This window comes from Scomber scombrus, chromosome 16 (assembly GCF_963691925.1).
Source record: "Scomber scombrus chromosome 16, fScoSco1.1, whole genome shotgun sequence".
NCBI classification, from domain to species: domain Eukaryota; kingdom Metazoa; phylum Chordata; class Actinopteri; order Scombriformes; family Scombridae; genus Scomber; species Scomber scombrus.
The window spans coordinates 2,746,119-2,758,192 of NC_084985.1; the positions used below are offsets into that span (position 1 = coordinate 2,746,119).

Genomic DNA, 12,074 nt, shown 5'->3' on the forward strand with positions numbered 1-12,074 from the left:
CTGTTGTTGGTCCTCGAGTCAAGGAAGAAGGAAGGAAAGAAGGGAGGAAAGGAGGGAGGGAGGAAGGAAGGAATGGATGGAGGAAGGAAGGAGGGAAGGAAAGGAAGGAAAGGAGGGAGGAAGAAGGGAGGAATGGAAGGAAGGGAGGAACAAGGAAGGAAAGGAGGGAGGAAAGAAGGAGGGAGGAAAGAAGGAAGGGAGGAAAGAAGGACGGAGGAAAGAAGGAAGGGATGAAGGTAATGGGAATGAAAGGAAGAGAGAAAGGGGAGGGAGGAAAAAAGGAAGGAAGGGAGGAACAAGGAAGGAAAGGAGGGAGGAAAGAAGGAGGGAGGAAAGAAGGAAGGGAGGAAAGAAGGAAGGGATGAAGGTAATGGGAATGAAAGGAAGAGAGAAAGGGGAGGGAGGAAAAAAGGAAGGAAGGAAGGAGGGATGGAAAGAGAGAAGGAGGGAGGAAGGAAGGAAGGACAAAAGAAAGGAAGGGAGGAAAGAAAGAGAAGGAGGGAGGAAGGACAGACGGAAGGAAGGAAGGGAGAAAAGAAGGAACAGTCAAACAGACGGGGTCAATTTTGACCCGGGAGGACGACACAAAGGTTAAGCTTTGTTTTTGATAGTGTGCATCGTAAAGGAAAGTCTGACCTGATTCATATTCTAATAGATTGAAGTGTGAAGTCGTTGTATCTTACTCGCCTACGCTATCCGCATCTTAAAGCGTCTTTCTGTCTTCATGGTGCGTGTGATTCGTGTTATTGGCGTCAATGAATGATGCAACGCTGCGTAATGATCTCAGTGGAGTTTCACTGCCAGCAGCCTCCCAAAAAAAAGTTAGTTTCAGATCAGTCCCCACTTCAGTTTGTAGTTTCCTAAAGTAATAACTCTACGCTACACTTTTAGATCAGGCTTGTTTTACCAGTTTGTTTTAATAAGATAAAAGATTGTAGTTATCAATGCTTTGATTTTAAGTTATTAGTTCCCCAGATGGGACAATCTGCTGCATAATGTGACTTCACCAACTCCTTGACTGCAGCCAGCATGTCCTTGTGGGCCCCATAAGGGTCAATTTGGGCTGCAAATATGGGTCCCAAGTGGGTTTGTCTGCAGTTTCCATGGCGACCTCACCTGTGTTTGCCCCTATGGGCTTCAAGTGGGTTCTGACTGGGTTTCAGGTGGGGCCCAACTGGGTGAGACCATATGTTTGCCCATATGGGGTCTAAGTGGGATCAGAATGGACCTTAGCCAGCCTTCACATGTGGGGCTGGGGCATGAGGGAACGAAAGGAAGGAAGGGGATGAAGAAGGAAGGAAAGGAAGATGGAAGGGAGGAAGAAGGAAGGAAGGGAGGAAGAAGGAAGGAAAGGAGGTAGGAAGGAAAGAAGGAAGGAAAGGAGGGGGAGGGAGGGAAGAAGGAATGAAAGGAGGGAGGAAGGAAAGAAGGGAGGAAGAAGGAAGGAAAGGAGGAAGAAGGAAGGAATATGGGGCCCAACAATTTGCCCTGTTTATGTCCATACCCACTTACATCCCTTATGGGGCTCATACATTCAGCCCACATAGGCCCATGTTACTGAAACTATGTGGGACCTGCAAAATATTCCCAGTTCAAGCCCACTCAATACCCACATAGCCCACATTTAACCCATGTGGAACCTTGAACGTTAACATTGATGTTTTTATCATTTCACAAAGCTCAACCACCAAAAACCTTGAAGGGATTTTTGATTCCCATCTGACTTTCCAGTCTCATATCAATGATATTATCAAGGCAGCATTTTTTTCTATCTTACTAATATCGCCAAAATCTGACGTATTCTATCATTGTATAATACTGAGAGTGTAATCAAAGCATTTGTATCTCCAGACTAGATTATTGTAACGTCCTCTTGCTCTGGTCTTCCTAGTATAAACACTTATTCTAGCCTCTCTTCACAGCTTGAGCTGATTTTAAGGCTCTTCTTTTACCTTCTAAGGCAGTCTGATTTATCATGAAGGGAAACAGAAGTATGTCAGCATAAACTCTAAACTTATTTTCTTCCTATTTTTTGATCAACAACATGATGTTAGTCCTGCTGGCTAACTCCAGGAGTCATTTGTTATATTCGGGGCAAATCCAACCCCGCTGTGATCAGAGCGCAGACCTCCTGACCCTCCGACACGCTCTCACATCTCTGCTCTGTGATCTCCAGTAGAGACGGACTGTAGAAGACGAGCAGAGCAAAGGATTATTGGATTTGTGATGAGGAACTCTTGTGAAGGAGAAATGAGAGGGAGAAAAAAAATGATGGGAAAGATGAATGGAGGGGTTGAAACATCTTCGATTTCTATTAAAGAAAACAAAACTATGAAGCTCGAAACTGCCTCAAAAAGATCTCTAATCAGGAATAATAATGTATAAATAGGAAGTATAATGGTAGAAATGCATCTTATTGTGGCATTTATTTATTAAGTCTCTGCCAGGCTTTCAGCAGGAAGACTTCTTTCATGCAAGAATAAAGAGGAAAGGAACATCACGCTTCCCTTCTTGTCACCAAAAAATGAAAAGGATTCATTTTTATCACCAAATATAAACACTGAGAGAAGGAAGGAGCAAAACCTGTCTTTAAATAGTAATGTCTCCATCTAAACCCCTTTTTTTTTATAGATACAAAGTAGATAACAGTTATATGATGAATGATTTAGACATAAAAAAACTGTACTGCAAAATATAACACATTTTTGCAACCCTTCAGACGTCTCCTTCTTCATGCACTTTAGAAGTAGGTGAAGTCGCCCATCTGGCTTCACTAGTCAACACAAAGTATTTTTACATTCTACAGGAAGAAATAAGGATGGAAGAAAAATCAAAAAAAAAATATTCAGAAATGATCTTTGGACACTTTGAAGTATATATATTTTTAACTATCTTGTCGTGGAAATAGTTGGAAGTATCACTCAGTCTTGTTTATCTCGTCTCCAACTCGTCTAAAACGCAGCAGCAAGAGTTCTGACAAGATCAAAAAAGAGGGAAAACATTTACCCTCATTCATGCCTCCCTGCACTGGCTGCCTGTTAGCTACAGAATTTTAAATAACTAACCATTGTTTATAAGGCCTTAAATATTCTCCTGTCTCCATACCACGTTGGCAGAGAACTGAGGTTTTCTGGTCTGTCCACAGATTGAGGACTAAGTGTTTTGGGGACAAGGGCTGTGTTCGAAACCGCATACTACACACTACACACTACACACTACTGGCGCTTTTCCACTACACAGTTTCAGCACGACTCGCCTCGGTACGGTTCCAGGAACCTTTTCCATTACAAAAAAGTACCTACTCAACGTGGGCGGGGTCGTCATATCACAGCTCCTCGAAACTGCCGTGACTTCGTTTTATACGCGACACAAACACATAAACAATGGAGGACATGGAGGTGATGGTGTACTTGCTGCTGTATGAGGCTTTCTGTCTCACACAAAGCAAGAGAAGAGAAACTAATCTCTGTAACGCTGTTGTTGGTATTTAATAATGCTGGGTTTGATTCTTGTGTGGGACGGCTCATGACTCTTCCAGTGACTCTCTGACCAATCAGTGGCCGGCAGTCTGTTGACGTCCCTTCCTCCCTTCCTTCCTTCCTCCCTCCCTCCCTCCTTTCCTTCATTCTTCCTCCCTTCCTTCCTCCTTTCCTTCCTTCTTCCTCCCTTCCATCCTGCCTTCATCCCTCCCTCCCTCCCTTCCTTCCTTCCTCCCTCCCTCCCTCCCTCCTTTCCTTCCTTCTTCCTCCCTTCCTTCCTGCCTTCATCCCTCCCTCCCTCCCTTCCTTCCTTCCTTCCTCCCTCCCTCCCTCCCTCCTTTCCTTCCTTCTTCCTCCCTTCCATCCTTCGTTCCTCCCTCCCTTCCTTCCTTCTTCCTCCTTTCCTTCCTTCCTTCTTCCTCCCTTCCATCCTTCGTTCCTCCCTCCCTTCCTTCCTTCTTCCTCCTTTCCTTCCTTCCTTCTTCCTCCCTTCCATCCTTCCTTCCTCCCTCCCTTCCTTCCTTCCTTCTTCCTCCCAGGGTTAACAGCAGAAACATTCATTTCTCCTTTTGTTAAATAATGTGAGTGAAGGTTAATGATTTCCTCTGCTGACGAGCGCATCACAGAACACAAACACTCCACTCTCAGCGAGGAGGAGACGCTAAATTCAACTCATTCATCTCTTTCCACTCTCTGTCCTCATCACGTCTTTCTCTCTCTGTGCGGCGCATTACACACATTAGCAGACGCTAACGACGTGTCCCCCCCCCCCCCCCCCCCCCCCCCCCCCCGCGCTCTTTTTAAAACCGAGGTGCCCAGTACGAGCCGATGATGAATGTCTCCTGTTAAGAGAGTGAGGGATGAGACGATCGCCTAGGGAGGAAAGACAAGGGGATGAAGAGAGAGAAGGGTGGGGGGGTTGACGATGATGATTGGGTTTTTTAGAGAGGGAAGATAGATGATGTGACAAAGAGAGCCGGTGGGATCGAGGGGTGGGATCGAGGGGGGGGGTGACAGGGAATGCAGAGAGGATGATTGGAGGTTTTTTAGCCTCAAACTGAAGACAGATAATGTGACATAAGGAGCAGAATAATGTGAAGGTTTGAGCTGCTGAGAGCTGAAGGAGGGAATACAGAGAGTTTCTACTGGTGGAAGAAAGAAAGAAAGAAAGAAAGAAAGAATATAGACAGAAACATGAAAATATCAAATTAAACCAAACATTTAAATTCATGAGTTGATCACAGAGGGGGGGAGGGAGGGGGGGGGAAGGATGATAAATAAAAACATCAAACAGTTGGAAGAAAGTATGATTTTGTAATCTGTAAAGGTGAAGAAATGAGTAATAAGATGATATTTACTTTTGAATTAGGAGGATTTTAATAAAGCAGGCGAAGATTTTATCAATCAATCAATCTTTATTTGTATAGCGCCAAATCACAACAAAGTTATCTCAAGGCACTTTACACATAGAGCAGGTTCTAAACCGTACTCTTCAGGTTTTAATTTTAAAGAGACCCAACATTCCCACATGAGCAGCACTTAGCGACAATGGCAAGAAAAAACTCCCTCTTAACAGGAAGAAACCTCAGGCAGAACCAGGCTCAAAGTGGGAGAAGATCTGCCTCGACCGGTTGGGGTAGAGAGGAGAGAGAGCAAGAATAGGAGAGAGAGAGTATCACATGGAAAATAAACATTGAAGCTAGAAGGTCCGGGACTGGAATCTGTCATCCGGACGTCTACAGGCCCAGATTACCTGTGAGACGAGAAAGCACAGACAACTCCGGGGAAGAAGTGTAGGTTACTGAATGCATTAATAGTACATGAATGTTATTGGATATAGATGGATGGATAGAGAGAGAGAGAGGAGGAGAGAGGAGCTCAGTGCATCATGGAGGTAGGAGTCCCCCGGCAGTCTAAGCCTATAGCAGCATAAACTAGGAGCTTGCTAACTATAAGCTCTATCAAAAAGGAAAGTTTTAAGCCTACTCTTAAACATAGAGAGGGTGTCTGCCCCCCCCGACCCAATCTGGGAGATGGTTCCACAGGAGAGGAGCCTGATAACTGAAGGCTCTGCCTCCCATTCTACTTTTAGAGATACTAGGTACCACAAGTAGGCCTGCGTTCTGGGAGCGCAGTGTTCTGGTAGGTACATAAGGTACTATGAGCTCTTTAAGGTATGATGGAGCCTGACCAGTAAGAGCTTTAAAAGTGAGGAGAAGGATTTTAAATTCTATTCTTGATTTTATGGGAAGCCAATGCAGTGAAGCTAAAATAGGAGTAATGTGATCTCTCTTTCTAGTTTTAGTCAGAACCTTTTGTTGATTAAATAAGAAGCTGAAATGTGTTGAAGGATGGAAGGGACGGAAGAAGGAAGGAAAGGTGGAAGGAAGGGAGGAAGAAGGAAGGAAAGGTGGAAGGAAGGGAGGAAGAAGGAAGGAAAGGTGGAAGGAAGGGAGGAAGAAGGAAGGAAAGGTAGAAGGAAGGGAGGAAGAAGGAAGGAGGGGAGGGTAGAAGAAGGAGGGGAGGAAGGAAGGGAGGAAGAAGGAACGAAAGGAAGGAGGAGGAAGGAAGGAAAGGAGGGAGGGAGGAAGGAAAGAAGGAATGAAAGGTGGAAGGGAGGGAGGAAGGAAGGAAGGAAAGGAGGGAAGAAGGGACGAAAGGAGGGAGGGAGGAAGAAGGAAGGAAAGGAGGAAGGAAAGGAGGGGGAGGGAGGGAAGAAGGAAGGAAAGGAGGAAGGAAGGGAGGAAATGAGGGGGAGGGAGGGAAGAAGGAAGGAAAGGAGGGAGGAAGGAAGGAAGGAGGGGGAGGGAGGGAAGAAGGAAGGAAAGGAAGGAAGGGAGTAAAGAAGGAACAGTCAAAACAGACGGGGTCAACATTTTTTTCATCATGTTTAGAGTCATAACTTAAACCAGCACTAATGTTTCCTGCAGTAAACAGGAGCTGTTGCAGTTTAGTTATATATATATATAAACATCATTTCTAGGAGACAGGAGTGTTTTCTTCTTCTTTGCCAACAACATGAAACTCCTGCAGAGACTTTTTCTCTTTCTTTGGGTTCCTGAGCTGCTGTAAAGTTCCTGTGGTGAAAAAAAAGTAGGCCTACCATTAAATGACCAGTTTCTCATTACTGTTTAAACCTTAAGGGTGAAAAACATAGAGGGAGAAAAAGCTCAGAGGCGGCTGGTAATTCAGTCAGGAGCAGTGAAGGCAGAGTGTAGATGGATAGTTTAAGGTAGAGGGAACATATGAGGAGTTATACAGCTGGATTCAGAGGGGATGATTGGCTTTTTAATGGTACAACGACCAGGGGAGAAGGAGAGGAGGAGAAAGGGAGGCATAATACTCTGGGAGGGAGGATGGTACACGAGGAGAGAGAATGGGAGCGAAGGGGAGCGAAGGGGAGAACAGGGTTTAGCATTTTAAATGTGCAAAAAAGAGTCGATTTTTAGACCATGTTTCTCTGTTAACCTTCGTGTCCTCCTGTGTCAAATTGACCCCGTCTGTTTTGACTGTTCCTTCCTTCCTTCCTTCCTTCCTTTCCTTCATTCCTTCCTTATATCCTCCGTACTCTCTTGCTTCCTCTCTCTCTCTGTCTCTCCCCTCTCTGTCTCTCTCTCCCTCTCTTGCTTCCTCTCTCTCCTCCTCTCTCTCTCTCTCTCTCTCTCTCTCTCTCTCCTTATCTCCCTCTCCCTCTCTCTCTCTCTCTCCTCTGTCTCTCTCTGTCTCTCTCTGTCTCTCCCTCTCTCTCTCTCTCTCTCTCTCTCTCTCTGTCTCTCTCTCCCTCTCTCTCTCTCTCTCTCTCTCCCCTTTTCCTCCTTATCTTCTTCTTTTCCTGTCCTGCTATAAGTCTAGACAGGGACCCTTGTTGCTCATCACCAACCCCCCCCCCCCCCCCCCCCCTTTTTTTATTAATCACCAAAGCAGCTGATTAAAAACATCCTCAGGCTGTACGGAGGATCAGAAGAGACTAATTCCCTCATTAAAAGAAAACACTCTAATCTTTTTTTTGCATACAGTTGGTTTTATTGTAAGAATATGTGCACTACACATTTTAATGGAAACATAACTGTCTTCTTTCTCTCTGTAGTTCCTCTTTCAGCTCCGAGGAACCTGCGTGTATCAGAGGAATGGTACAACCGCTTCAGGATCAGCTGGACGCTCCTCCTCCTCCTACGATGGGATACAGAGTCGTCTACCAGCCGCTATCAGGTAAATGTTTCAGTCACACACACGTTATCTTCTGCTTTCTGTTCCTACCTCTATCCTCCTCCTCCACCTCCTCCATCCTCTCCTCCTCCTCCATCCTCTCCTCCTCCTCCTCCTCCATCCTCTCCTCCTCCATCCTCTCCTCTTCCATCCTCTCCTCCGCCTCCATCACTCTCTCCTTCTCCTCCATCCTCCTCCTCCTCCATCCTGTCTTCCTCCTCCATCCTCTCTTCCATCTCCTCTTCCATCCTCTCCTCCTCCATCCTCTATCCTCTCATCCATCGTCTCATCCTCTCCTCCTCCATTTCCTCCTCCTCCATCCTCTCCTCATCCTCCTCCATCCTTTCCTCTATCCTATCCTCCTCCTCCATTTCCTCCTCCTCCATCCTCTCCTCTCCTGCTCCTTCATCCTCTCCTCCTCCTCCATCAGAGGAATTATAGCTAATGACAGTATCTGAAACCGCTCCTCTGCGCTGCTTCCATTCCCTGACCGTTTGCTCCTCCTCATTTATCTCCTCCTCATTTCTCCTCCTCCTCTCTCCCTGCAGGTCCTGGATCAGCTCTTGAGACGTTTGTCGGCGAGGACGTGAACACCATGCTGATCGTCAATCTGCTGAGTGGGACGGAGTACAGTGTGAAAGTCATCGCCTCCTACACCACCGGCTCCAGCGAGGCTCTTTCAGGCAGAGCAAAGACCTGTGAGTCCATCCTGTGTTTATCTTACTTCATCTCACATCTTCCATCTGCTCAGAGATCAGGAATTATTCACATATTACAAAATAAACACAAACTGTTTTTATTACCCTCCTGTTGTCCTCGAGTCAAGGAAGGAAGGGAGGAAGAAGGAAGGAAGGGAGGAAGAGGGAAGGAAGGGAGGGAGGAAGGAAAGGAAGGAGGGAGGGAGGAAAGGAAAGAAGGAAGGGAGGAAGAAATAAAAAAAGGAAGGAATGATGGAAGGAAAAGAAGGCAGGAAGGAAGGAGGGAAGATAGGAAGGAAGGAAAAGAAGACAGGAAGGAAGGAAGGAATTAAAAGAAGCAAGGAAGGAAGGAGGGGGAAGGAAAGAAAGAAAGGGAGGAAGGAAAGTGGGCCAGATTGGACTGCTTGGCGGGCCGGTTCTGGCCCACGGGCCTCATGTTTGACCCCCCTGATATATTGAATAGTTTGAAACCTCAGACATTAAATCATTTATCTTCTGATGAGCTTCTATCCGTCTGAACTGCAGGATACAGTCTTTACATATTATGGTTGTAACCAGAACCACAGATTTAAAGAAGAGTTAGGAAGGATGATAGCTTCCTTTGTTAGCTTCACTCTTTCTTTTTATTCTGCTCTTTGTGAGGTTAAGGGTTCAGCATGACGTTAGCATGAGTTTCCTCTGTAGCAGCAGCAGCGTATTTACATCGTGTTACATCAGCTGACGCAGTGGGACCAACGCTTTCCTTCACTAGTTGTTCTGGGAAACAATCTAAAGCTTTAAATCATGAAGCTGCACAGACGTTTTCTTTAAAGCAACGAGATCTACTCACAACTTCACAAAATACTTCACACACACATACGTCATCTTATTAAAAACTTCCTTTAAAACTTCTGCAACAAACATTGTCACGACAATACAAAACACTTTAACCCAGAGGAGTCAAACATGAGGCCTGTGGGCCAGACCCTAACCCTAACCCACTTTCCTTCCTCCCTTCTTCCCTTCCTTCCTTCCTCCCTTTCTTCCTTACTTCCTTCTTTCCTTTTTTCCATCTTTGCTTCCTGTCTCCTTTTCCTTCCTTCCTTAATTTAGCTTTTTGAGGCACAAGCACAAAATTTACACCCAAACTTCTCAAAAAATGAGTTTCGGCTCAACTTAACTCCAGTTTTTGTTGCAGATATCAATGATCCATAAAAGATAAATCCTACATTTTAATTTCCTCAAGCTCTTCCTTCAGACTGCAGAAGCTCACAGAGAGCCAATGCACAAACCCTCCAATTCTCTGCTTCACTCAAATCAATCAGCGTGTCCGAAAACACACACTTGACCCCTGTGCATGTTCCCCTCTGTGCAGCTCAGTGTCCGTCATTTTGATGGACAGGGTCGTATAAATCCTGCTTTTCCTTCCTCTTTGGGGCCATGACAACATAAAAAATGGATTTTTTTTGTCTTATTGATCCTAAATGTTTTATGTTTGACAGACTTCTACTAAAACCAAACCTTTTAAAAAACATAAGCCCTCTGTATCTACCAACCATGGCACAATCTGATGGTACTTTAGTTGATAACATGCCTCCTACAAGTGATAAAGATTACCCAAAAAGTTTGAGTTAAATAGTTTTAGTGTTTGACCAGATATCATGACACAGAGTGACCTGATACAACTTATAAAATCCAAAATATATTCAGAATATTTGTGGAAATGTTTAACTTTAGTTGCAAATGAGATAATAAGAAACATCATTTTCTACTCCTGCCTGTCTGAGGATTATCAGACTGATATTTCTCTTCTCACACCATTTTTATATTCTGTAACTTAATTATTTGCTTGGTATTTTCCTTCACCGGGTCATTTATGTGCCTTGTTTCCTTTCCTTCCTTCCTCTATTCCTCCTCTTTATATACGAGCGTATAAAAACAATCTCTAATGAGACGAGCAGGCCAGACACCTGCAGGCGTCGATACCCTGATAGCCGTCTGACACTTTTTAATGGAAACTTCTCTTAATTACAATCCAACAGCTGCAGATGCAAATAGATTTAATGAAACTGTGATATCAGATATTTCTCAGAGTGTCTGGTTCTGTTCGATCGATCAGAGCTGCTGCAGTACGATCGATTAGGAGAAGGGTCAAACTTATCTTCATTAAAGGGTTAGATTCAGCTCAATGTGATCTGATGTGGGCCGCAGCAATAAAAAAGATGGAAGGAAGACAGGAAGGAAGGACAGATGGACAGGTGGAGGCAAGGAAGGAAGGATGGAAGGGATGAATGAAAGAAGGAAGGAAGGTGGAAAGGAAGGATGGACAGATGGAAGGAAGGAAGAAAGGGAGGAAGCACACATGGAGAGAAGGAAAGAAGAAAGTGAGGAAGGAAGGAAAGGAAAGTAGGAAGGAAAGGAAGTTAGGAAGGAAGGGAAAGGAGACAGGTAGGAAAGATGGAGAAAAAAAAGGAAGAAGCGAGGAAGGAAGGAAGGACAGATGGAAGGAAGGAAAAGAAGGAAGGTCATGAGGAAGGAAAGAAGGAAGAAAAGGAAGGTAGGAAGGAAGGAAGAAAGGGAGGAAGGAAGTAAGGTAGGAAAGAAGGAAGGAAGTGAAGAAGGAAGGAAAATAAAGAAGGAAGGAAAAGAAGACAGGAAGGAAAGTGGGCCAGTTTGAACCCCTCGGCGGTCTGCTTCTGGCCCACGTGCCTCATGTTTGACTCCCCTGATTTAGAAAGAGAAGCCTGGATTTCACCTCCTTTAACATTTTACTGAAGGCTGATTTAATGGTGAAACAAACCTTTATGGAACTGAAAGGTGTTGGAGAGTCCTTGATCAGGAACCTCCACCCTCCTCATCCTCCTCTTCATCCCTCTCTCTGTATGGAAGAGCTCTCCACAGCCGGCGGCTCCTTAATGCCCTGAACATGAACATGGAGTCTCTCTAAATGGAAACCAGACACTTTGAATTGACACCAGCAGCTGCATGACAATGAATCTGGTCTGGGTGGAAGTGAAGGACGGGCGGAGGGCAAAGAAAACAGGAAAAAGCGACAAATCCTGATGAATGAGAAGAGGGAGGAAAAGAAAGAAAGAAAGAAAGAAACATAGGAGAGATGGGTTTGAATTTAAAAGAGAGGAAAGATGATATGAGTCCAGTGGGATTATAGAGAGAGTGTCATAATGCTCAGCAGCATGTTAATGAAGCTGACTGATGCTTTAATGTCACATAACAGCCTTAATGTTGAAGATGAGGAAGGAAATGAGACAAGAGGTCATAGTTTAACTGTCTTATATATTATCATTTAGGCTTTAACCTTTGTGTCGTCCTCCCGGGTCAAATTGACCCCGTCTGTTTTGACTGTTCCTTCTTTCCTCCCTTCCTTCCTTCCATCTGTCCTTCCTCTCTCCCTCCTTCTCTCTTCCTTTCCTTCCTCTCTCTTTCCTTCCTTCCCTCCTTCTCTCTTTCTTTCCTCCCCATACCTTCTTCCCTTCCTTCTTGCCTTCCTCTTTTCCTTTCTCCCTCCTTCTCTCTTCCTTCCTTCTTTCCTCTGTCCTTCCTTCCTGCCTTCCTTTCCTACCACCCTTCCTTCTTTCCTTTCATTCCTTCCTCCCTCCTTCCTTCCTCCCTCCTTTCCTTCCTTCTTCCTCCCTCCTTTCCTTCCTCTTTCCTCCCTTCCTTCTTCCTCCCTCCTTTCCTTCCTTCTTCCTCC

General features: G+C 45.0%; 1 protein-coding gene across 1 annotated transcript in view; it reads left to right on the top strand.

Annotated features, from left to right (window-relative positions):
• Nucleotides 1-12,074, top strand: part of LOC133996800 (collagen alpha-1(XIV) chain-like) — a 204,443-nt gene that overhangs the window by 107,487 nt on the left and 84,882 nt on the right. Inside the window, 3 exon segments of the mRNA XM_062436384.1 lie at nt 7,567-7,632; nt 7,635-7,688; nt 8,234-8,383. Of these exon segments, the coding sequence (XP_062292368.1) occupies nt 7,567-7,632; nt 7,635-7,688; nt 8,234-8,383 (270 nt within the window).